General features: G+C 36.2%; 2 protein-coding genes across 3 annotated transcripts in view; both read left to right on the top strand.

The window, feature by feature from the left end:
- LOC135721694 (uncharacterized) overlaps positions 1 to 1,537 on the top strand; it is an 87,151-nt gene extending 85,614 nt beyond the window's left edge. The window contains exon 68 of the mRNA XM_065244121.2: positions 181 to 1,537. Coding sequence (XP_065100193.1) covers positions 181 to 324 — 144 coding nt within the window. The 3' untranslated portion in view covers positions 325 to 1,537. The remainder of the gene's footprint in view (positions 1 to 180) is intronic.
- Positions 1,538 to 4,991: 3,454 nt separating this feature from the next.
- man1b1a (mannosidase, alpha, class 1B, member 1a) lies at positions 4,992 to 27,273 on the top strand. Of its 2 annotated transcripts, none has more exons than XM_065244119.1 (14): positions 4,992 to 5,336; positions 7,361 to 7,490; positions 10,034 to 10,142; positions 10,430 to 10,617; positions 12,063 to 12,199; positions 14,013 to 14,119; positions 14,266 to 14,457; positions 15,237 to 15,385; positions 16,245 to 16,433; positions 17,349 to 17,539; positions 22,761 to 22,881; positions 23,138 to 23,332; positions 23,537 to 23,668; positions 26,528 to 27,273. In XM_065244119.1, the coding sequence occupies exons 2-14, from the start codon at positions 7,389 to 7,391 to the stop codon at positions 26,732 to 26,734; spliced, it is 2,019 nt and encodes a 672-aa protein (XP_065100191.1). In that variant the 5' UTR covers positions 4,992 to 5,336; positions 7,361 to 7,388; the 3' UTR covers positions 26,735 to 27,273. The 2 variants fall into 2 exon arrangements, with proteins under 2 accessions (XP_065100191.1, XP_065100192.1); XM_065244120.1 differs by having other exon boundaries at positions 4,992 to 5,413.
- Positions 27,274 to 27,631: the final 358 nt, after the last annotated feature.

The following is a 27,631-nucleotide window of genomic DNA, read 5'->3' as shown; positions in this document are numbered from 1 at the left end:
AACCCATGTGAAGCTATCTTCCGGGTTGTCCTAGAAAAATATGTCATCCCTGCAGCTCTCTATTAAATTCAATACGGCAAATTCCAGTTTAAATAAATTATTACATATCATTGTTTTTCACACACAATCACAGTTTTTTTGTCCAACTGCAACAGACTTTATGTTTGTGTTGTTAACCAGTTTGGAAAGGAAATGGATCCCGGGCCACGGGAGTCTGTGTTCCAGTTTGAGGACATGAGCCTGCTTCCTCTACGTGACATAGGAATCTTTGGCAACAGCGGTCACGAATTTGGATTCACCATCGGTCCTGTGTGCTTCAGTTAGACACGTTCTGGCTGATAGGGGTCGATATTGTGTTTTTAACACAAAATACATGCTACAAAGAGAGACGGCAGGACACTTTAAAGGCGTTTGTGGTATCGGTGGATTGCATTAAGGGAAATATCCTACACCGTTTCTTTAAGACAGCGACTTCACAGGAGTCTTCTGTCCGTCTGGGTGCTGATGGTCAAATGGACATTGTGCTTTCTGTTTACAGAGACTTTCAGTTTTGTAATTGATGTATAGTTTTGTACCTAACGTTATTTGTTTTATCACTAGCTGGTCTTGTAATAACATTGTGGATGAAGCTGGATTGTATCTGTGTTATTTTGTCTCCTCAAATATTTGTATTGACAGGGTTCTGATGCAACCACTATGTGGTCGTATGGTCCACGTTCTAGCGGTATTCTGTATAGTTAACCTACAGTATATTAATCTACAGGATTATAAAGAAGACTGATACTTTTGAGTGTCTAAAATTTATCCAAGAGTCTTACATAAATTCATAAAAATAACATGAAACAAAAGGTCCTAATACATGCTGTGAGGTTTCCATAAACCCAAGGACTAAATCAGGAAATCTGTGCTACTTTTGTTTTTAACTTACTACGGTATCTATGCTCTGTATCATTTCTGCTTTTGTCATATGTAACCATGGTCTCTTCACTACAATAGTGTTTAAGTATGTGTATTGGGTGATTTAGGGGTGCTAATATTCTCGAAAGATGACGACAGACGGTAAATCTGGTTTGAAAATGATGTCAGCTTACTGCATTTGTGCAACCACTTATTTAATGTACATTATGGTTACGAGACATAGTGTCTTATAGTTCACATTTACTGTATGTTGGTCTCAGGGAGCACTTACAATGACTTTGATCCAGTTGAAATAATGGACATCTCCATGAGTAAAAATGAGTACTCTTAGTGAAACAATTTCATGGAATTTGTTCATTACAGACCAACACAAACCAATATTGCATTACTCATCTTATTTTAAATTTTTTATTGTGTTTTAGGCAAAAGGTGCTTTATGTTGAACTTGCATACCTTGAAAAACTATATTTTGTTCAAGTATATTTTGTAATGTATATTATGTTTTATATTTTTGGTTACATTGAAAATTGTATGCTGGTCATCTGTTTGAGTATCAGCTTTATAATAATGTATCATTTACATCATGTGGATCCATTTTGTATCATTGAACAGCGTTTCTTGTGAATGCTTTGTGATGTTGTTTTTTCCCAAATCTTGTAAACGCTCCGGATAAACACAGGAGGTATATTGACAGAGACATCCATTCAAAGTTAAAGTGATCGGAGATAAAATAAGGGTTCGGCTATGCTTAGTGCCAAATCTGAAAAACAATCAGGTGAAAAGTGGTCCTCACTTAGGGTGTCCATTCATGCCAGTTCCGCCGGATACGTCCCGAACATGTTTTCGGGTGCGTTCTCCGGAAGTTGGGTTGCTCGACCGCATATGTCATTGAGGTTCTCACATTTCAGTTAAAATACATTAGAAAATTAAGATTTATTTATTTTAAAGGAATAGTCTACCTTTTTGCCATATTAAACTATGTTATTACTATGTTATCCGACAGAACTGGCACGAATGGCCGCCCTATCCTCACTGGTTCAAAAGCTTATAAGGCTTATAATCAGGGTGCGATTTGCCGGGGGGGATGCGTGGGATTTCCCCCTTTCTGGTCAATGTATCCCTGCCTCTGCTTAATTATTTTTATTCCCGGTGGGGATAAATGTATCCCCCCCTCAAAGTGATCAGTGCTACTACACTAGTGGCGAGACGGATCACAAAACATATCACTGATCCGTGGTTTGATTAAAGTCAATTTTGTTTTAAAATGCGCTGCTTTGGCTGGCTCTGATACAGCTGCCGCGCGCAGCCTCTCTGTATTCACCACTCTGCAGACTTGCTCAATGTCCGGCCCACGGCGCTATCTGATTGGTTACAGACCCGGTTACACCTCACGAGTAGCCTATCAACACATGCGAGATGGTTATGGAGCTGTGTGTCGAAACGGTGGAAGGCAGCATATTCATCCGCATATTAATAAAGCGGGAATAAACATCACAATCTGATTATCTGTTTATGATGACAAGCAGAGTTAGTGTCCCAGTCACACCACTGAGAATGGCCGAAGTTACACGCAGATGAGGTGTTTAGCGAGGCGCGGGCGCGTCCAGTTTGCGCAAATGAGGCTAAGTGACTAACACATAATGCATCTGTCTTTTCTATCATTTCACTGTAGCTCCGCATTGCGGTGTAAAGTTAATATTATTACTTTAAAAGCAGCAGTAAAACTGTTTCTACTGTAATGGTTTAACTTTGCAATAAATCCATTGTTCATATTTATGTTTAAGTTGACACTACATTGTGCCATACAGTTTTGCCATTCAAGATTTAATTCTTGCGTGTTTTTTCGTTGTGCATGATCACAGCTCATATGTGTGGGGAAAGATAAGCTATTAGAATAAAAATATTGCGTAAGGCTGCTTCATGAGTTAATAAGAAAAAAGATTTTACAATTCCTGCAAATGCAGTGATGAGTTCATGTTCTCATTATTTATCTTTATGAATTAAAATGTTTTGAAATGTGCTGTGGACAGAGACGCATTATGTCAAGAATGATAAAAAATCGTCAATAAGCTCATAATTTGGGCTAAAATAGTCTAAATGTTAAGTTTTAAAACCATTTTAAAAAGCTGGTTATATTTTGATGTTTCTGCGCAAGTTCAGCAGACAGTGAGGTTCGGGTTTGTTCCGATCAGAGCTCGTGAGCGGAGAGCGCATTTCTGAATATTAGAAATATTTTAATTAGAAATATATAAAAAATAATAATAATATTATAATGGATTTTTGTTAGGTCAGACAATAATTACCAAATTTCTCTCTCATATTGCTCTTCATAACCACTGAAAACAGTCAAAAAAGTAAAAACTAGTGGTGGGTACAAAATAACTCGACGCCTATGAAAACATCCCCCCCTCTGTTTTTTTCACAAATCGCACCCTGCTTATAATCGCCACATCATGTTTAAAGACAAAGTGCACGATTTCTGAAAAACGCTCGGGCCGACTACCCAAACACACTTGTAGCCAATTAGCAGTAGGGGGCATGTCTACTTACTGACATCATTGCATGTCGTATGTGTGGGGCGGGGCGGGTCTATCAAAAGAAGCTCCAGATTCTATTGGGGTAGAGGCGTGTTTTTAGGTGATTTCAAATGTCAACATAGGCTTTTAGAGATCATGGACCCTGCCTTTAAAGGAATGTGCGCTTCTTGAATGTGTTAGCATGTAGCCTAGCCCCATTTATTCCTATGGCTCCAAATAAAAGTTTTATTTTGTGCCACTATACTTACTCATGTAACTACTCAAGTAGATGGAAAAATGGAAAACGTGGAAGTGTTTGGTGGCTTCTAAATTCATCTCTGTTTGGAGCCATAGGAATGAATGGGGCTAGGCTAAATGCTAACACATTCACGAGGCGCTGTACAAAGTTTAAAAGTGCATGCATTGAAAAAATATAGGTATTTATTAATTTTTCTAAGTTGAGGTAAGAACATAGTAAAATATTGAAAAACTGTGGTGTTTTCCTTTAAGTTGAGGAGTTCTGGATATCTACAGCGCAGTAATGACATCTAAAGGATTGTGTGAGGGTGGTAGTGAGGGATGGAAAAATCATTAGCCTGCCATGAAAATATAGATGTCTTCACTAATATGTTTGAGTAATGAGAATCATTACCTCCTGCTAAAAAACAATTTAAACCATTACTGAAATTCTAATGGATTTTATAATGGTTTTAATGTAAACTTTGTTCTCTGTGGGTATAACGTTACTGGAGTTTGGTGGGATGTTATCTGGTGGATGGGAACAGAGCACCATTAAATCCTACTGGAAGAAGATAAAAACACACAACATAAAAAAAATTTGTAATTGTTTTAATGTTTACACTTAATGGTATCTGTAATAGAAACCATTAGAATTTGTATTTTTGTGTTTGTATATAAGTATTTGCTACGCATTCAACACTGCAAAAAAATGACTTTCTTACTTAGTATTTTTGTCTTGTTTTCAGTAAAAATATCTAAACATTTTTAAATTAAGATGCTTTTTTTTGATGAGCAAAATGAAAAAATGTACAATTTAAGTGAATTTGTGCTTAAAACAAGCAAAAATATCTGCCAATGGGTTGAGAATTTTTTTCTTTTTTCTTAAACATTTAATTTAAGCAAAATTTTCTTACCCCATTGGCAGATAATTTTGCTTGTTTTAAGCACAAATACACTTAAATTGTATAGTTTTTGTCTACAAACTACACTTATTTTCTTACGTCATTTTGCTCATCAAGAAAATATATAATATAAGAATAATAAGATAATATATTTTTAGATATTTCTACTGAAAACAAGACAAAAATACTAAGAAAGTCAGTTTTTTTGCAGTGAAATATTTATATATACTTGCTTATAGCAATAACAGTACATACTTACACAGAACAGGGTACAATTGCACATAACAGTCAATACTTTAACTGAATACTACTTGTATACCGTAAGTATGGGAAAATTGAAACGCAGCATATGAATGAGTTAATAAAAGAGGGCGTGTCCAGCACAATGACGCGTGTGCGTGATCACGTGGTAGTGTTATCAGCCGTCACATAAACATTACACTGCACGCGGTTGTCTGACTGTTAGGCAGTTATCATGCGTGATATATTTACACAGATACTTTACGAATAAATTATATTTTAGTATAACCGAGTGTTTTATCGTATCGACACGCGTTTGTTAGGACGGCAGACTGAATCAGGAGAGAGAGATGATGCTGTCTAGCCTGATAGTAGCCTCTCCTGCACGCGCATACGCAATAAAAGCGATAAGACTGAGTCTATATTAATACTGTTTACATTATGGATGGGATGTTTTACCTCTGACCTCCTTGGACTTGTGTTATTGAACCATCGCCTCAACAAGGATCGACAAGAAAAGGTAAACATTGCTACATTTGGAGGCCACTTGACTTGCTCTCTTACGTTACCTCAGGAGAGATGGGATGAATAATGTCTGTAAGTTACAATAAAACCACTGTTTGTTGTTACTTTATTGTTTCCTAAGTCTATCATATTTTGTACAGTATATAATCAATCTGACATGGCTGACGTAAATTGACTGGTTGGATGTCCTCGTGTCCAGCATCTAATTTCTAATGGTTTAAAAAAATGCCATTATAAACCATCAGAAGCCTTTGACCATTAAAACCATTACATAATTCCTTTATGTCCTGTCTCGTTTCAGTAGGATTTAATGGTTTTTATGCTGTATCCTATCCGCCAGATAACATCCCACTAGAGACCATTATAGTTTCCATTAAAACCAATAAACCCATTAGTATTTCTCTTATGCTTTCTATTGCTTTCTCAGCAGTGTCACATTAAGTAACTCTCAGTTTCAGATCTTTCTGTTTATGTGCACCTTACTTCTCAAACTTAAATTACAGACTCAAAAAGATCATATTACCGTGTTAAAGTTTATTAAGGGTGATGTACATTTAACACCCATATCAACTTTAACATATTAGTGTCACCTCACCAGGGGCCTCATTTATCAACAGTGCGTAGAAAATGTTCTATATTTGTACCTACGAATGAAATTTAGAATGTGTCTAAGTACAAAAAAATCGGGATTTATCAAACGTGCGCACGGGGTTCGTACGCACATCAGTAAGTAATCCTTGATGATAAATCCCACTTGTTCTTAAGCACCATGCTCGTGCACGTTCATGGTCATTTGCATTCCGAAACGCCTCCAATGAACCATATATGGTGACAACACCTCCCGTTATAAGTCACGTGGTTGCGCTTTTTCCCTCATCGCAATAATGACAAAGAGAGCGTAAAATAGGAACTTTACAGACACAGAAATTGAGTTACTGGTGGATGAGGTTAATAACACATCTGTTTGGTTCCCTTAGTACGGGAGGAATGACTAACAAAAGAAAACAAATCTGCATGGGAACATGTTACCAGTGAGTTTAATTCTGTTGGGTATGAGAACACTTCTAGAAATAAAAAAGTGGTTTGACATAAAATTATCAGCCAAAAAAAAAAAAAACGCGTCACAGCACACCGACGTGAAATCTGTAGGAGGACAGACAATGACAGAACATTCCTTGGACAGCCGCATAACCAGTATCATCGGCGCAATCTCTGAAAACGCGCTCCCGGCGGAATGGATGATTTGCCAAGTCTTCCAATAATGCAAGATAAGCCACTGTTTTAAGCATTTGACGGAGCTTTCTTACATAGGGTTAGACACTTATTTCATTAATTAACTTCAATACTGATTTGCAGTTACTTTATTAACAGTAATCATTTTTAACACCTGGGGGTGGATAATAAATAGACAAAGTGTTCTTTTAACACTGGGGATGGACGGTCCTGTGTAGTATCGCTATTCTACCACTAGATGCTCTGCGTACGCATACTCCGAGGTGTGCGTATATTTACACACATTTCTACGTATAAGTACAATTTGATAAATTCCACACTTTGCGTAAAACTGTTCCTACGCACACTTTACGCACACTTCTGTTCGTACGCACGCTTGATAAATGAGGCCCCAGGCCTGTGTCATTAAATCTATTAGATCCAATAAGCCCGGGTGGGTATAATAGCAAACAGATGGATTTAGACTAATGTTCCTAATCTCCTTTACCTGTGGCTTTCTTCACACAGTGTAGTTGGGTCTTATACTTGTTCCCAGATTATGGATACAGTTTGTGCTAAACCCTCTGTCCTGATGTGCCCCAGATTTAGTCTGATGGTTATTAATCGTGTGAACAGATCTGTTTTACACCTCAACACTCTTCAGGGACCTGCAAAGAACAATGCTGTCGGTTCAACGGCCCTTTAAAATGTTCATCTTGTGTTACTAATACTGTTTTCAGGTGATATGTGGGAAAAATCACTTGATATATGCATTACTTTTTTTCTTTTCTCACCTACTTGATCAAGTGTTTTGGAGCGGTGGACTGTATTAGGGATGTTCTCGCCACAGAGGAAGGATTATGTCTCTCTGACACTGGGAGATCAGCACAGTAGCAGTTACACCAATGGGAAACATCGGAGGCAGTCCTGCTGGAGGGTTAGTAGTACTTTATACATCTGTTTGTATCTTAAAGGGATAGTTTACCCAAAAATGAAAATTCTGTCATAATTTCTTTGTTTAAGATATTTGTAATCAAGCAGAAAGCAGGAGCACCAGTGGCTTCCATAGTATAGTAAAAATACTATGGAAGTCAATGGTGCTCCAAAACCATTTGGTTTCAAATATTCCTCAAAATATTTTTCTACAAAGAAATTTAGACAGGTTGGTAACAACATGAAGGGGAGTAAATGATAACAGAATTTTCATTTTTGGGTGAACTATCCCTTTAAGATGCATCTGATCTCATATGTACCATTAACTGATATGTAAATGGTAAATGGCTGGTATTTTCCTGACTACATTGAGTGATCTCAAATATCAAAAAAGGAGCGCTTCCCGGACTCAAAAAATACGCTGAGGTCGAGGTGCTCTTTGGATAGGAAACTAGTAGTATAACAAACCAAAAATCTAAATTTGACGCGTTTCGCCAAACAAGCCTTCGTCAGGGAGTAAACACGTGATTACTCCCTGACGAAGGCTTGTTTTGCCAAAACGCGTCGGATATACCATGATGTCCGTAGTTTTTTATTAGGTTTATTATGACCAAGCTATATTAATAAATGCTTTTTTACTTTTTTAAGAGAGTGCCTTGGAGTTATTTATTTTTTTATTTTTTTGGTTTGTTATACATTGAGAGATCTGTTTAATTTTCATATAACACGGTGATAACGTTCAATATTGTTGTATTAAATTGAAACGTGTTTTAAAGGATAACACCACTGTTGTTCTTACCTCAACTTTATACAAATTAATACACACCCATGTTTTTTCAATGCGTGCACTTAATCTTTGTACGGCGTGTCGTGAATGCGTTAGCATTTAGCCTAGCCCCATTTATTCCTTAGGATCCAAACAGTGATGAATTTAGTAAAATATAAAAAAACAGTGGTGTTTTCCTTTAAAGATATAGCTCACTTTAAAATGAAAATTCTGTCATCATTTACTCATCCTCATGTTGTTCTAAACCTGTATGAATTTCTTTTTTTTTTTGATGAACACAAAAGAAGATATTTTGAGAAATGATGGTAAACACACAGCAGATAGTGTCCATTGACTTCCATAGTAGGAATAAAAAAATATGATGGAATTTAATGGTACCGTCAACTGTGTGCTTGCCATCATTTATTAAAATATTTTCTTGGTCATTTATCACAATACTTCCAAAATATTTTTTCCTACTATGGAATTCAATGGGCACTATCTGCTGTGTGTTTACCATCATTCTTAAAATATCTTCTTTTGTGTTCATCAGAAAAAAAGAAATCATACAGGTTTAGAACAACATGAGGATGAGAAAATGAAGACAGAAGACAGATTTTTTCATTTTAAAGTGAACTATCCCTTTAATTGTAGTCATTTTCAGATCAAAGCCTTTTTTGTCTTTTCTCTCACAAATATTAATCTACTACATTTATATTTATGCGTTTGGCAGATGCTCTTATCCAAAATGACTTCCAAGTCAGACTATACATTTTTGTCAATATTTTGGGGATCAAACCCATGAACTTTAGTGCATGCTCTACCAATTAAGGTACATTGACATTATAAGCAACTTTGTCGCTCGTCTCTTTCAAAAGAGGCATTTCAATATCTAGTTGTCATAAACAAATGAGTAATGTCCACTCCATTTACATTTACATTTAGTCATTTAGCAGACGTTTTTGTCCAAAGCGACTTACAAGTGAGGTAAACAATAGAAGCAATTATGGCAACATAAGAACAGCAATACATAAGTGCACTGGAAATAGTCTCATCAAGTCCAACATAATATACATAGCCAAGGGTATGTTAGTATTTTTTTTTTTTTCACTCCAGTAGATGACGAGAGACGGATGACGAGAACTCCCCTGCTTCGTTCTCATTGGTAGTCACTCCAGAAAGTTGCTCATAATTTGCATAAAGTTAAACATTTCTCAACTTTGTAGCGCGACTGGACACGCCCCATCCATTCGCCAACGGTCACTGTCGCTCGTGTCACCGGATGCCGCCGAGCTTCCATTGAAATCAATGAGATTGCGTCGCTCTACTACTGCTAGTCGCTTATAATGTAAAAGGCTACAAGAACACTCGAGCTACAGAAGCAATATTTATATAGTATATACTTGATTTTCTAGTATATACTTGATTTTCTCTATAAAGCACTTATGGATACTAAGCCTGCCTAGCCTAACAGACTCGTTTAGTTTTGTTGAAAATATCATTATCCACCTTTATCCTTTGTATTGCATTATTCATTTATAACCTTTTCATTCATAGATGTCTGTTGATTCAGTTCAATTTATAAAATAACATAAAAAGCGGTACTGGGGGAAAACATACTCTTGATTTGATTTTTTGATAAATGATATTTTTCTTCCCTTGTCATTTTTGGCAATCATTTTAGTTGCTCTATTCATCAAGTCCACATCAAGCCATCAAATGTAAAATTGCTGCACTCTTCCACAAATTGTCTATGAATTGTTTGTGTTTTTCTCGGATAGAAATGGAAACAGCTTTCTAGACTTCAACGCAGTCTCATTCTCTTCATCCTCGCGTTCCTCTTCATCTGTGGAATCTTGTCTTATTCCAATCTGACAGAGCAGTGGAGAGGTACAGGACAAAATTTATCTTTGGTCTGTTTCTGTATTTAATTAAAGGTTTGATTGACGACCTCTGCCCTTCTTTATTACATATCTGAAATAATAATAGGTATTAATAACCGATGGGTTATGTTTAATAACATTTCTGCAGTCATATGAAATATCCCAGCTCAAATTATTAATTTAGACTTCTGCAATTATTAAATCCTTCACTCTGCCTTATTAATTCAAATATGATGTCTATATCAAACCAATGCGCTCTTCTGATTCTGGCTTCTGGCCTAAACATTGATTTAGGCCTCCCTGATCGATCTGTGAAGGAGGATTGGGTCGAAATGGATAACAGAGGTCTTAGGCCCATCCCTCCTGGCCTCATCCCAAAACTTCCTGGCATCGCCCCTGGGGTCATTCAGGATATCCCACCAGAAGTTCTGCCGGAGCTTCAAAGGCCAAACATTCCGCTTCTTCCCAAACCCCAAGCCATGGTTCGTGACTGAATGTTCTTAAGAGAATTATTGAGGATTTTCCAGGCTCTTTATTAGTTACGTATAGTCATTTCCAAGCCTCCCAGCTGGTTCAAGCTTATGCTTAGTATGGTCTAACCTGGTGAACCAGTATTGCCATATTGTTCACTAGCTAAAATTAGTTAGTGATGCAATACATAGTTCTAAAATTTTTAGATGAAATTAGTTTTAAACATCTTTCTAATCTTACTTTATATAATTAGATATTATACTCACCGTGAATATAGCCTTAAAAGCTGGCATGGCGTTTAAAAGAAAAGAAAGATGGAAAGTTAGTGATGCTATTTGACCAGCAGGGTGGTTTTGTGAAACCTTTTTTGTGACCATGGTTGACCAAATATTGCTGGCTAACTACTGTATCTTTACGAAAGCTATTAAATTGTTAATTAGAAAGAGATGACTTAGAATAAACCTGTATATGAAACATACTGATGTGGTTTCCTAGACAGGGCTTAGATTAGTCCCAGACTAAAATAAATGTAAGAGCTGTCCAAACTGAACTTGCACTGAGATATCTTAAAATACATCAGTGCCCTTTGTTTTGCCTCAAAATGCATTCCAGTAATAGTTTTTGTAAGGCATGTTTATTAACACTAGTTATATTTCCTAATTAAAGTCCTGGCTTAAGCTAATCCCTGTTTGGTTAATCACCCCAGATGTTTTGTCTTGTACTCTTTTGTACGATGTTTTGTCTATGTTTTTGACCTTGAGCTTGTGGAAAGGTCTACAGTATATACAGGGTTCCCACGGGTCCCTGAAATACTTAAAAGTTTGTAAATCTGGGGGAAAAATTCAAGGCCCTGGGAAGTTTTTGAAAAAATACATACATGGATACAGGTCATTGAAAGTGCTTGAATCTATTTAATGCAAGAAGTTTTCTGGAAAAAATCCATATTATTCCCTCTGTAGTTCTAGACTTTTTAAGCACACATGCAAAAATGTTTGACAAATGAAAACGTCTCGGGTTACGTATGTAACTGTTGTTCCCTGAGAAGAGAACGAGGCGCTTCGTCTCCCTTTCCCATACTTCCTGCGTTCTTGTAACGCCATTTGGCAATATTTCAGATAGCGATATACTTCCTGGCTCCCGTGTAACCCTGCCTTTGTCATTAAGCCTCACCATTGGTTGAATTTGATATACACATTCAGACGCACTTATCCTTGGAGGCGTCTCCAAAGTGTCACCGCAGTGACGCAGTGCGAGTTCCCTCGAAAGGGAACTGTAACAATGTATCTTTAAGGTAACACAATGTAACCTTGCTCTCAGTTGAAATGTGTTTCCACATTAAGTCCTTGAATTTGAGGGTATTGGTCCTTGAATTTGAAGTTAACTAAGGTGTGGGAACCCTGTATATAAAATAAACGTCTTTGTTGTCTTTTTGTGTCGGTCGGTTTGTTGTTCATAGAGGAAGCCCCCCAGTAAACGCGGCCCACCAGCTCTACAGAAACGAGTGAATGCGACAGACCCACAGCTTAAAGATAGAGAAAAACCAGTGATCATGAGAGAAGATGAAGGGGGAACCGAGGCAAAAACAGTCATTAGGTTTGGACGCATTACATTACAGTACAATTATTTTTTTGCACATGTGGGTATTGCAATATTAATTATTTTAAAGAGTGCCTATTGCCCAATTCACGTTTTTTTATTTCCTTTGGTGTGTAAGTGTGTATTAGTACAAGTTAACAATATGCAAGTACATACCTCAAAGTAAACGATGACACGAGTTATCGTCTCCAACATAAATCTCTTTTCTTGAACTATAACAAACACACAGATTGAAGCAACACATCCTGGGATTGGTTATGTAGACAACAAGACCGACATTATCATAATTCATCCCGCTTCTGACTCACAGCCTGTAAGTTAACTCCTGTTAGCATTGCACTGTGAGCTAATCTTACAAACATGGTAAAGAGAGTCATATTTTCGGCTGACGTCAGAGGTATTCAGACCAATCAGAGCTTTTCAAATCCGTGCGTTTCAGGAAGAGAGTGAAATGTGGAGATACAAAAATGTACGATATGTGGAAGAAAATGTGTTTTTTACCCATAAACCTCGCAAACACATTGTATCATACCAAATACACAAAATAACTTTGTTTTTAAGCGATTAAATAGGTGCTTTAAACACTGAGATAAGTTATGTGAAGTCAAAGTGTGTGAAAAAATGCATATTCGTACTGATGTATTTTATACGTTATTGTAGCAAACTAATCAAGGAAGTGGTTAAAATGACTTTACCGCAAAATTAAAACTTGTCTGTTCGCTACAACATTTCTAGTGATGATTTCTTTTCCTGGAAAGAATGTGGAACATGTGTGTCAAATAGCACTGTTCAGTGTAAATATATTGTAATATATCTCAAATTTATTTTACATCCATAAAGGGATAGTTTACGGAAAAATGAAAATTCTGTCATCAGTAACTTACCCTAAAATTGTTATAAACCTAGATACATTTTTTTGTTCTGCTGATCACAAATAAAGCTATTTTGAAGAATGTTAATAATCAATTATTATTATTTTGTTCTACTATGGAAGTCAATGGTGCCCCTGATCTGATTGGTTTCAAACATTCTTCAAAATAATCTTAATTTGTATTTGGCAGAACAAAACATTTTTTAGAACAACTTATAGGTAAGTAAATGATGACAGATCTTTCATTTTTGGTGAACTATCCCTTATTCCTCTTTTTTTTTTTTTTTTGCATATCGTTCCGTTTAGCCAGTTATCGCACATCGCATTTTACTTTATTTTTGTGCCTGTTTGTATAATAGTTTCAAGTTTAGTTTGACATAATGTGATGTTTGTTTGCTTGCTGTTTGACCTTTTGAGTAAGCAAAGATATTATGATTTGTTTTTTATTAATGTAATTTATATTCTCACGGTGTCTGATGCCTTTATCTAAAACAAATGCACCTTAACACTGTTGTTCCTTTAATACTTATCTAAGAACAAATTTGTGACCGAATCTACGGGAACGAGCAGAGATGTAATGAAACGGTGTAGCAGGAGATGAAAACACTCTCCTCTGTGCTGAAAGTGCCTTTGGGATGCGTTTATTAAACATGAGCTGCCAACCGCACCATCTCTTAAGTGACTTCTGATAAACCTTATTTTCTCCAGCTGTGATTTTTCCGTAGTTCCGCCTCCTGGTTGCATGTAATTGCCGTGATAACTGCAGGGTTTTTGAGAATTGAATCTCAGCTATCACAATGATAAAGTGCAACGTCTCAGCAGATGACTTTGTCACTGAGTTGGGATCATTGGTCTGAACATGACGATAGAGGAATTTTTAACAGCTCTGTTGTGATGTTTTTGATAGTTTGGTGAAACTGTTTTGCGTTGTGCTTCTAGCTGGCGTGGGGCGATGATCGAGGCAGAACAGGGGACAGAGCTTCAGATCACCCCTAATGGAAAAGAGGCCGGAACTGATTTCGAAGAGGGGGCCTCTTTAAAACCAGGTATTTGAATGCACACCCATTTTGCAAACCAACTGCTTTGTGGAAATTTGTCAGGGTGATGTCAGGATATCTTTGTTAAAATATTCTCGCTTTCCTGACACAGATATACAGTAGCTGCAGGTTTAATGCTTGTGTGTTCGTGATAGTTACAGTTAAGGCTGTGGATCGAGCTGAGGCGGTGCGGGAGGCATTTAAACACGCGTGGAAGGGCTACAAGGCATTTGCTTGGGGTCATGATGAACTCAAGCCCATCTCTAGGACTCATGCGGAGTGGTTTGGTCTGGGACTCACTCTGATAGACGCACTAGACACCATGTGGATATTGGATCTGAAGGATGGTAAGTCCTTTAACTATCGGACACTATCAGTAAAAAGCATACTTGAGATTTAAAATAGAATGTGATGTGTGCATAAAACCAAGAATAATCTAGGCCAGTGGTTCTCAACCTATTTTACTTCAAGGTCCCCTTATTAGCCACAAAAACATTTGAAGCCAATTTCTACCAAAAAATATAAAAATAACCAAACAATAAGAAATCTGGTGATTGTTTTTGGTTCTTTGGCTTATTTTAATGCTTGTTTTGTCTTATTTTGAATAATGTTAAGTCATCTTGAGGCCCTTTTGGAATCTGTTGAGGCCCCCATGTGGGCCCCGGCCCCCTAGTTGGAAAACACTAATTTAGATGTATATTACATATGATAAGAATAATTATAATTTATTATGGCAAATAGTGCAAATAGTGTAAAAAAAATTTTTTATTACATTTGAATGTATGTATGTTTTTATGATGTAAAAGTCTAGCTTTTACAAAAAAGTCTAGTCTATTACTGTACATAATTAGACATGTGGTAAAGTTAACATTTATTTTTATCCAAAAAAATATATGCAAATGATGTAATAAATCTTTTTTAGTACACCCAATTTGAATAATTTTAGTTAGGCTAAGTATTTTTTTTTTTAAGTTAAGAGTTTAAAAGTGCCCATTGTTGGAAAAAAACTCTTTAAGTAGAGATATATTAAGTGATCAAGTCAAAATTGTATTCTTCCTTTATCTCGTATTCTCACCCTGTCTCTATGATTCATTCCCCTTTCTCTTTTCCTTTCTTTCTGTATTAGAGTTTGCAGAAGCAAGGAAGTGGGTCGAGACAGAATTATCCTTTTCTAAGAATGTGGATGTCAATCTTTTCGAAAGTACTATTCGTATATTGGGAGGCCTCTTAAGCACATACCATCTGACCGGCGACACACTGTTTTTGGATAAAGCTGTAAGTTCATGTCAGGATTTACATAATAACTGTACAATTTTAAACACATATATGAGCCTTAAGTGGCACAGTTATTTTTGTAGCCAACAGAACATTGTATGGGTCAAAATTATCGATTTTTCTTTTATGTCAAAAATCTGTAGGATATTACATAAAGATAATGTTCCATAAAATTTTTTGTACCATACATATATCAAAACATAGTTTTTTGGACAACTTAAAAGGGGACATTTCACAAGACTTTTTTAAGATGTGAAATAAACCTTTGGTGTCCCCAAAGTATGTATGTGAAGTTGTAGCTGAATATACCATGTTGATCATTATGGCGTGTTAAAATTCCCACTTTCTAGATGTGAGCTAAAATTTTCAGTTTTTGGGTGTGTCCTTTTAAATGCAAATAAGCTGATTAAGGGGCTGTACTATCCTCTTCTGACATCACAAGGGGAGCCAAATTTCAATGACCTATTTTTTTCACATGCTTGCAGATAATTTTTTATTTATTTATTTATTTTAAGTTACTGGGTTGATCTTTTTCACATTTTCTAGGTTGATAGAAGCACTGGGAACCGAATTATAGCACTTTAACATGAAAAAGTCAGATTTTTATGATAGGTCCCCTTTAAAGGCGTGTTGATTTTTTTGCACCCTCAGAGTCCAGATTTTCAAATAGTTGTATCTCGGCCTTATTGTTATATCTTAACAAACCATAAATCAATGGAAAGCTTATTTATTCAGCTTTCAGATGACGTATAAATCTCATTTTCAAAAAATTGACCCTTATGGCTGGTTTTGTCACATATGATGGAACTGTTTTCAAGGACTACAGGGGAGCTCAACGCTTATGTTTGTGTTTATATAGAAGGACATTGGGTCCAGATTAATGCCTGCCTTTAAGACACCATCCAAAATCCCCTTTTCTGATGTGAATATCGGCAAAGGTACAGCTCACCCTCCACGCTGGACCACAGACAGCACCGTCGCGGAGGTGACCAGCATTCAATTGGAGTTCAGAGAGCTCAGTCGACTCACGCAGGACCAACAGTACCAGGTACAACCAGATTTCAAAACTGTCTACCTTACATAAAGGGCTAGCTGTATGCATTTGAATTTATGTTACCTATCTTTATGCAAACATTTTTACATCTTAAAGGAAAACACCACAGTTTTTCAATATTTTACTATGTTTTTACCTCAACTTAGATAAATTAATACATACCTATCTCTTTTCAATGCGTGCACTTATTCTTTGTACAGCGCTTCGTGAATGTGTTAGCATTTAGCCTAGCCCATTTCATTCCTATGGCTCCAAACAAAAGTTTTATGTTGTGCCACCATACTTGCTCGTGTAACTACTCATGTAACAGTCTTTAAATAGGGAAAACATGGAAGTGTTTGGTGGCTTCTAAATTCATCCCTGTTTGGAGCCATAGGAATGAATGGGGCTAGGCTAAATGCTAACACATTCACGAGGCACTGTACAAAGATTAAAAGTGCACACATTGAAAAAGATAGGTATGTATTAATTTGTCTAAGTTGAGGTAAGAACATATTGAAAATATTGAAAACTGTGGTGTTTTCCTTTAAAGTTTGTACATTGTATGCCATTGCAACGGAATGGTTTTCAAACAGATTTCCTTTAAAGAGATTTTCTTGAACACTGCACTCTTCTGTAATTGGTCGGTGAAAAGCTCGTCTCTCAATGCAATGAAACTCTCAATGCACACCATTTGTTGAGTTGATGTTGCTGCCTTGGGCTGGTCAGGGTGGCAAAACACAGCAATGTTTTTGATCATTTCAAAATTTGGGTGGGGAATACTTGGATTACACACAGTTCATATTTGTATATAGTGCATATTTGAATATATTAGGCTTTGAATCAACAACAAAAATCTTGGTGTGCTTGTTCGCTCCATAGATGTTCATACATATATCATGTCATTTTCCCATCACTCTTTTTTCTCAGAAAGCAGTTGAGGAGGTGACCAGACATGTGCACAAGTTAGAGGGGAAGCATGATGGTCTGGTGCCCATGTTCATAAACACAAACAGTGGAAAGTTTACACGCAAAGGAGCCTTCACGCTGGGAGCCCGTGCCGACAGCTACTACGAGTACCTGCTCAAGCAGTGGCTACAGGGTGGCAAAAAGGAAACCGAGTGAGCTATGCTAACAACAGACACAAAAGCACATTCATGAATTCAGCACGTTAATGTCAATAACCCACTGGTGTTGGTAGCTAATGGGTTCCTGAAAGTCGCCCATCCTCACTGAGCCTAATGGATCGAGGTTATGGTTGTGGTCACAGATGGGGTGGTATGATTGATTTACACGTCCAATCGCAGATGGGGTAAATTGTGCAGGATAAAAGTAACTCTGAGCCCATTTTAATCATTGGATAAAAGGGTTTAACAAGAACATAGACGTGAGACAGAGATGCTTTGCCCTTAAATGCATTCATAAATGAACAGGACACGTCGGTTGCTCAGTATCCTCATTGTGCCATCATATTTTTTATATTACATGATAATATAATCCTAACTGGTTTATACTCACTGATTTTAACTGGTGTTCAGCTGGTATACACTGCAAAAAATGATTATCAAGAAAAAAAAGATTTCTTAGTATTTTTGTCTTGTTTGTCTTGATGAGCAAAACGACCCAAGAAAATAAGTCTAGTTTAAAGACCAAAAATATCACATTTAAGTGATTCTGTGCATAAAACAAGAAAAAATCTAATAATGGGGTAAGCAAAAAAATCTTTAACATTTTTCTTCAACACTAATTTCAAGAAAAATTAGCTTACCCCATTGGCAGATTTTTTTGCTTGTTTGTTTTATACACAGAATCACTTAAATGTGATATTTTTGGTCTAAAAAGCAGACTTATTTTCTTGGGACGTTTTGCTCCTAAAGAAAAAGCATCTTAATTTAAGAATTTTTCGATATTTTTACTAAAAACAAGACAAGTGTACTAAGAATTTTTTTTCATGAAAATAATTTTTTTTGTGTAGGTTAATACACTGCAAAAAAAAGTACTTCTTACTCAGTATTTTTTTTTATTATTGTTTTTCAGTAGAAATATTACAAAAATTCTTAAATCAAGATGTATTTTCTTGATGAGCAAAATGACCTAAGAAATAAATAAGTCTAGTTTTTAGACAAAAAATATACAATTTAAGTGAATTTGTGCTTAAAACAAGCAACAAAAAAAATCTGCCAATGGGGTGAGAAATTTGGCTTGAATTAAGTGTTTAAGAAAAACGAAAACTTATTTCAAGCATTTTTTTTTTCTCACCCCATTGTCAGATATTTTTCAGGGATGTGATTTTTCCGGATTAATCCGGAATTCCGGATTTTCCGACCTGAAAATGTGACCTACGTGAATCATGCAGATATGTAAAAAAAAAAAAAATAAGGGGGGAGGGGGGTCTCTCACAGCCGTCGCCATGGTAACCCGGGACGGAACCACAATCGCCGTCCCCGCGCAACAGGGCTACACCGGTGGCAGATGACAAAGAGATGCATTTTTCTTCCTTTCAAAGTATCAACACGGACGTGTTTCTGACCGTTCGCAAATGGCGGACGGCGAAGTATGATTGTATTCACCAATCAGACTCGATCGTTTCTCTCCTCTCTTCTTCTCATTTGCGACGTTTGGCTGTCACTCGCGTGACGCGAAACAAAGCGGCAAACATATACACGTCGGTTTACTTGGTGAATTTGGAGCAGCAATTTTCACAGAAAATGAGAGGAAAAACGAGCGCCATTGCAGAAAATCCTGGTGGCGACTGAGAGAGGGACGATGCAACAATATTGGTTCCGAAAAAAGGCAAGGAAATAAGTTACCTCATCGAGCCTGGTTTAACCTAACTGAGCATTACATTCGTGCATGAAACCTGATCCACGAACACGGAGGGGCGGGAATCGCGGGACGGAGTGGAGTGACGTCTAGAGTGATGTTTCTTCAGGCTCCGGCGTGAATATATTTCTCTTCTAAAGTTCGGTAAAAACACATAAATGGCTTAAAATCTTGTTTAAGAATCTGTTTTATAATGAGAATCTCTCTTTCAGCGCGCCTACGTGTCTTTGCGCCGCGTGACAGCCGATTTGAATCTGACAGAGTTCGTCACTGTACATTAAAAAATCCCACACAGACATTACAGCGTAAATGCTAGGATTAAGATTGATTTTATATATAACAGATAATCTAGGTACATTTACCCTAATAAGTTTACTCTAATAATAAACATGGTAATGTTTTAATGTTTTGCTTTAGTGTTTTAATGTCAGACAATCATTGAAATAAGGGAAAAATGAAGAGAAAGGCAGCAGATATAAGCAATGACAAAATAAATCTTAGTAAAATACATTTCAGTGGCCTACAAAATTCACATGATTTTCTGGTCTCTAGTTTTTTCAGCAATGGGAGATATAAATCCTGGTTTCAAAGTAAATTTCAAAAGTTTTATTTGATTAAATAGTTTTAAAAACATGGAGGTTGAATTATGACTATAAATTGTATGTTAATCTCAATTCATTTTAATAAAAATTAAATTATTGTAGCAATTGTATGTTATACATTATTCTGATTAACACACTATAATACTTAAAAGTATTTTAAGGTTGGATGATAGAGATTTTATATGCCACCCCAGAGTAACTGCTGGCCCCTGTCTGGCCACCCCTATGAAAAATCCCTGGCTCCGCCACTGATTAGCAAAACACAAAAAATAAATTATATTATAAATCTTTACCCGGACAAGTGACTTTTGTGCATGGACAAGTGAAACATAAATTTACTTGTCCGAAGGACAAGTTCCTCAAAAAGTTAATGTCAAGCCCTGATAAACATATTACAACAATTTACGATTAACTAAGAATAATAGTAAACTTCATTATTGTTAATATTGTGACTCTTGATGAGTCTTGATGACGTTTGCAGCTTAGAAATGCGACCTCCGGATGGCTGCAGCCTAGGATTGAGAAACGGCCTCTGTATCATCGTTTGTTTCAAAGGTTTCGTGTTTAAAGTTTTAAGGTTGACCAGTTTGATTAAAATAAATAGCACCTGCACTTTTTTGTACAATTACTTCTATTTATTAGTGTCAACCTTCTATTGTTCATGTTTAACAGCTAACAAAGTTACTCATCTACAGGGGTCTAAAATTAGAAAAAGAGACCTTTAAGACACTTTATTATAACTAATGGTCCTGTGTAGCACATTTTATAGATATTTGTATTAAAAAAATACTCTGGTAAAAATAGAAGTACTGATTTAACTTCTTTACTCAAGTAAAAGTATCAAAGTACAGGCTTGGAAATGTATTTAAAGTATAAAATTAAAAGTAGCCATGCCTTTAGTTCTTTATAAGCCATTGTCTACATTTTATTTGGATGTCGGCAAAATAGGCCTTCTTTTGACATGAACATTTGCATGTGGCACATTTAGCTGTTAAAGTTGTGTAAAAATGCAAAACAAAAACAAGTTAAAACATTTTTTTTTCATGGTTGTTGATATAGAGAGAGGTGGTGATGGAGCGGTGGACAAGACACTTGCTTTTGATTCCCACTTTTACACATCCACCAAATAAGTTGTTATGTGTCATACTGTACAAAAAAGTTGCATGTTGCACATCTAGGTGTAAAATAAATTAAAATGTGTTTTTTTGTTCAAATAAGTTGTTATGGGTCCTACTTTACTATCCGTATAGATCTGCCACCAGTTTGATTGGCGTGTGTGTGGGGGGGGGGGGGTCTCAATATATTTTCCTGCTTTTTTGTCCTTAGCCAATCACATGCCTGATTTTTGCTTGTTTTAACACAAATTCACTTAAATTGTATATTTTTTTTCTAAAAACTAGACTAATTTTCTTAGGTCATTTTGCTTATCAAGAAAAAGCATATCAATTTAAACATTTTCACATATTTCTACTAAAAACAAGACAAAAATACTAAGTAAGAAAGTCATTTTTTTGCAGTGTATCATATTGATGTTATTAATAAAATGTAAACTTGCATGCACTGTAAGTCACTTTGGATAAAAGCGTCTGGCAAATGCATGAATGTAAATATAAATATTTGTTATTGAGAAACATTATTACGTTTAGATCAGCAGCTTCCTTGTAAAATAAACAACAGGTGTTTTGTATGAGCATTTAGGGAGTCACAGCACAGTGACCTTATGGATTGGCACACACTTTTATTCTCATTGTGATGCATCTGCTCGCACCTGAGGCTTGTTAGTTTCCCGCTGGTGTTGTCATCACACACTTGCTTCGTGCCCAAAATGATGTTTTCAAAGGCTTTTTGGATTAAATTATTCAATAGTAAGAACTTCAGTAGACACAGACTGGTAATGAGTTTGATAAATTATCTCTGCAATATCAAATTTACTTCGGACAGGGTCGATGGTTATGTGACTGTGAAAGTAATCCATTTCTATGACCTTCATATCCTGAGTGAGTCTGCAAGGTCTCACTAACCCTTTGAGAATAAAATACCACCATCTAGAGCGTGAAATAACACAATTTTTGCAGTATTTTTCTTTTCTTTTTGACATTTATAATTCTCATGTCATCCCAGATGTACAGTACTGTCCAAAAGTCTAAGGCCACCATCAACAGCTTTGTTGTTTAGTTTTTGAAAATACGGGAAATATGTACACAAAATTAAAAACAAAACACATTTCAGAACTAAATGTCTTCTTAAGGCTTCATGTAGTGTGACCTCTCTTGGCACAAAAAGTATTAAAATTTGAAGTTCTAAAATGTAATATTTTAATTAGACAAAACATATTAAACTATACAAAGTAGTGCTGTTGGTTAGTAGCCACGTTTTTTTAGGTTTAATTATACAGAACTCATGATAATTAATGTGTTTTATAAAACTGGGGTCCCCCTGGCACCATCTCTTCTTGTAAAAATACAAATATTGCACATATTTTCATTATTGGAATTTCGCGCTACTACCCGCCCGCACAGAGTTATTATCCGGCTGCATCCCCGCACGTGAATTTTGGGAATGTCACAATCCAAAATGTGCTAACAAACACATTTAGAAAAGTTTTGGGGTAAAATAAACCAGTCATTGACCATAGCGAGGGCTTTGTTTTTGTGATGTCACATTAACCAGAGAATCAACACGGCATGTGTGCTTTAGTTTAATGGAGATTAAAAAAGAACTAGAGGTTGAATTTACGTCATTGTAGGGTTGTTGTGTTCACACACTGCCAGCATACATTTATGTCCAAACATTTTGTAAAAGTGGATTGTGCGTAACAGGTCCCCTTTAACAACTGATACTGTATGCATCAGCCTATTTTTGACTCTAGGGGGCAAAAGAGTTCAACTAACTCTGTCTGTATGTGTTTTTTTTGCAGACTGTTAGAGGACTATCTTCAAGCTATAGAAGGTGTCAAAAAGAATCTCTTGAGACAGACCTCTCCTAGTAAACTGACTTTCGTAGGAGAGCTGGCCAACGGTCACCTCAACCCCAAAATGGTGAGATGTCTAAACTTCATTTTAATTACCAGATGGCATTCCAAAGTCTTCTATTAATATCTTGAATCTGTACCCTGCAGCATCTGTTTCTGTAATCACGCTTTTAAATCTAGTAAAGTTAATGGCTTCCTTGCAAGGATGGAAACAGAACAAACGTAATGGAGTCCAAATGGAGATCCGAGACCTGTGTGACCTTTGCAAAACCTTTTTAATTCTCTTTCTTCATCATAATGTTCTCTCTCTCTGGCTGGTTCAGGATCATCTAGTGTGTTTTCTGCCGGGCACACTGGCTCTCGGTACTCATAATGGACTGCCAGACGATCACATGGATCTGGCTCAGCAGCTAATGGAGACGTGCCATCAGATGTACGCGCAGATGGAGACAGGTCTGAGTCCTGAGATCGCTCACTTTAACATGCAGTACCAAAATGGACGAGACATTGATGTGAAGGTGTGTTGAAATGAATTTACCTGTAATAATTTAACCATTCAGTCAGTGGGCGTGGGCGGGGCATTGTTTTTGTTATATCACATTAATTAGAGAATCAAAACAGCATGTTTGCTTTGGTTTAATGGGGATTTAATTTTTGTTCATTGTAGGGTTATTGTGTATGTTAGCTTTTTATGCTGATGTCAACTCTCTTAATATGTGTAGCCTGCAGACAGACACAACTTATTACGGCCAGAGACTGTGGAGAGTCTGTTCTACATGTACAGGTTCACCAAAGACAACAAATATAGAGACTGGGGCTGGGATATACTACAGAGCTTCAACAAATACACTAGAGTGAGTGAAACAGCAACTTTCTTTACCTAAAAAATGTGCATATGAAGTTGTGTTTGGACTCTTAAAAATGTATGAATGACATTTCAATTAGATGATGAAACATTAAACTATGGGCATCTGCATATCTGCTCGCATAGGCAAAACAAACAATGCAAAACTCCTTCATAGAAGTAAAAATTTTTTGTCAGCCATTTTAAAGTTACTAATAGGTAATTTTTTATTGGTTGTATAAACCACAACGCAACGCAACGCAGGTGTCTTTTGCTAGTTTCAGCCCGGCGCAAGTATCATTTTTTACATTTAGCGCCACATTGTTTAAATAGCAAATGCATTTGCGCCCATGGGTATTCTGGTCTGAAAACGAGGTGTGTTCGGGTGCGTTGCTATTTTGAGGCAGCTAAAATAGACTACACCATTGACCAACAAAAACCTGGTCTAAAGTCAATGGCACATTGGCTGTTTTTGTTATTTATTGACCGAGTTCGTAATATGCGCCTAGAAACGGGATGACAACGCACGTTTTCTTATCACATGGATGCGCACCAGCACACTAACGTTTTAGAATATGAAAAATCAAAGGATTAAAATGTAAAAGATTATTATTGAGTCTCTTGGACATAAATGAGGATTGATTATTAGACGTTAGAAGGCGTAAAAAGCTGCTTCAACTGTAGCCTGGTAAGTAATGCAATGTTTTGCTTTAAACAAATGCAAATATTGCATATATTTTTAAATGCTACCCCATGGATTTATTGTATATGATGACTTTGTACCTGTGGATATGATGAGATGAGAACCGTTTTTAAGTTATGCTTTTCAAAGCACTCACGGTGCTGTCCGAGTGCTGAAGGCTCTCCACACGTTTGTAAATTCTTTATCTCCTGTTTGTTACAAAAAATTATTTTGGAAGTACAAACCCTTTCTTGCATATTTGTAAATTATTTTTTTGAGCTAACACAGGTCATGTAGGCTATCCATTCATTTACAGCAATTAAAGGCCTGTTAATTTTCTATACAACAACGCAATTTTTTATATCAATCTTAAACTGGTGGTCTTCCTCCGCTTAGTTTTTCAGTTTACAAATTCCACCATCTAAATAGGAAATCGGCATGGCGCCAGGGCAACTGGCTTTTAAAGGGGTTGAGAGCTGAGACTCTCATTGGTTTATTGCACGTTACACCCAAAACACACCCATTACTCATAACGAAAATATGAAGAATCCATTTTATCCTTGCGCTTGGGCACAAACCATTTTTCCAGTTGTTAAATTAGCAAAAGTGGCAACCAGTCATATAGATCAATTTTTTTTATTGAGATTAACACATAATCTAAGAGTTGAGTAAATAAGCTTTCCATTGATGTAAGATAGGACAATATTTGGCCGAGGTACAACAATTTTGTTTAAATTTAAATAGGCTGCAGAAGTATCAAAATATTGAGAAAATTGTCTTTAAATTTCACCAAAGGAAGTCCTTATCATTTGCATCCACTCGCAAAAATAAAGTTGGTATATATTTGTAGGAAACATCTTTATATAATATCCTAATGATTTTTGGCATAAAAGAAAAATTTATCATTTTGACCCAAACAATGTATTTTTGGCTTTTGCTACATATATGCCCGTGCGACTTATGACTGTTTTTTTGTTCCAGGGTCACATATAACTTTGTGATAAAGCGGGTGAAATAAGTATTGAACACGTCACCATTTTTCTAAGTAAATATATTTCCAAAGGTGCTATTGACAAAAATTTTCACCAGATGGTTGAAAGGCTTTACATGATTTTTTGCACCTCCCTTTCTTCATGTGTTCAGTACATTTTTTATTTCACGTTATTACACATAACTTAATTTCTGAACTTACTTGTTTTGGCTTCTTTGTATGTATGGATTACTTGATGTTACCAACATCTGGTAAAAATTTAATGTAATAGCACCTTTGGAAATATATTTACTGAGAAAATGGTGAAGCGTTTAATACTTATTTAACCCACTGTGGTATGTATACGACATTTTTGCAATATTTTTTAATATTAGGGCTGTCGCGATGATGACATTCGGTTAATTGCCTAATAAATTGTGCCGGTTATGATGATTAATAGCCTGTTTTAGGGCTTTGACGTTTAATTCTCATATATATATTTTTTTTCATGAAATAATTTTCACACATTGTTGTGATTATTTAAATTAAATATTACTGGCAGCAAATATTAATACACATAACACATATTTAAAAGTAATTATTTAATGAATATATCTTTCAAAACTGAAAATTCTTTATAAGACATTAACACAATAAAGTGTCTGAAAAATAACTGAAAATAATAAAGCAATAAAAATAAACTGACTATACCAGAACAGGCCTTAAATAGTAGCCAATTCTACTAAGGTCTTATTAGTACTGGACCACATGTCTGTAGTGGCTGTCAGTCAATGAGCACCATTGGATACGGTCTCGTTTATACCGGCGCTGCAGCTCCCCCTTGTGTTTTTTAGAGAGATATGCAATCATTGCGGTGTTCCGAAATCATGAGATCAAATAATCGCGATTACACTATTATTTAATCATTGTGACAGCCCTAGATAATATCCATAAATGTTGCAGCCCAAGTCAAGCTTAAATTTTTCATAATATATTTTGCAGGTTTTTCTCATCTTTAATTACCATGTGGTTTAATATTTTATCAAATGCAATATCATTGATATCAAGCAGGACTTGAACATCTTAATACTATGTCATTTACTATAATCTCGAAAACATACACAACACATTCCCCATTACTAATCTGAGTATTTGTTAATACCAAAATACAATACATACTTTTATAACACAATACTTTTACTTTGTTCTCATCTCAGGTCCCCAGTGGGGGCTACACCTCCATAAGTAACGTCCGTGACCCCTCGAACCCTGCACCCAGAGATAAGATGGAGAGTTTCTTCCTCGGAGAGACATTGAAATATCTCTTTCTGCTCTTCGTTGATGACACTGAGATGATCAGTCTGGATAAGTATGTGTTCAACACTGAGGCCCATCCACTGCCCATATGGCCGTCCACTTCGTGACGAGAGGGGCCAGACACGCGGGGCTCTTCGTCCACCTTTAACAAGAATTGATGCAGGCTTCCACAAGAAGTTGTTCCTCAGAGCTCTTGCATTCGATGGATTCTCATGGTGGGCCACTCCGCAGTGAGGATTTGGTTTTTGAATAGAGGTGGCAGGCTATTATGCACTGACCTTTTACTGTGCAAGAGAGGTTTATTACAATATGCTGAGAGTTTTTGCATTTTCTAATGGATCCTATAAGAACAGATTTTGGCGAGGTGTTACTCACAGCTTGGGCTGTAATGAAATCTCTTGTCAGTGAAAGACTTGAAAATGGTGTCTACTTTAAATTCTTGTATAAAAATAGTGTAAAATAGTGTACAGTATCACTTTTATGTAAGGTTTGATTAGTTTGTGCATTAATTTATGCATTTGGTATCATGAATTAACAATGAACAAGTATTTACTGCGTTAATTAATGTTTTTTATTTATATGTAATGTTTTGTAAATGTATGGTCTAGAAATTAACTAATACTGTTTATTTAAAGGGACACTCCACTTTTTTTAAAAAAAAATGCTAATTTTCCAGCTCCCTTAGAGTTAAATATTTGATTTTTATCGTTTTGGGATTCCATTCAGCCGATCTCCGGGTCTGGCGCTAGCACTTTTAGCCTAGCACAATTCATTGAATCTGATTAGACCATTAGCATCATGCTAAAAAATAACCAAACAGTTTTGATATTTTTCCTATTAAAAACTTGTCTCTTCTGTAGTTACATCGTGTACTAAGACCGACAGAAAATTAAAAGTTGATATTTTTCTAGGCAGATATGGCTAGACACTACACTCTCATTCTGGCATTATAATCAATGACTTTGCTGATGTAACATGGCAGCAGCAGGTGTAGTGATATTACG

This window comes from Paramisgurnus dabryanus, chromosome 18 (genome assembly GCF_030506205.2).
Source record: "Paramisgurnus dabryanus chromosome 18, PD_genome_1.1, whole genome shotgun sequence".
Taxonomy (NCBI): domain Eukaryota; kingdom Metazoa; phylum Chordata; class Actinopteri; order Cypriniformes; family Cobitidae; genus Paramisgurnus; species Paramisgurnus dabryanus.
This window is presented reverse-complemented; position numbering and strand designations above follow the sequence as displayed.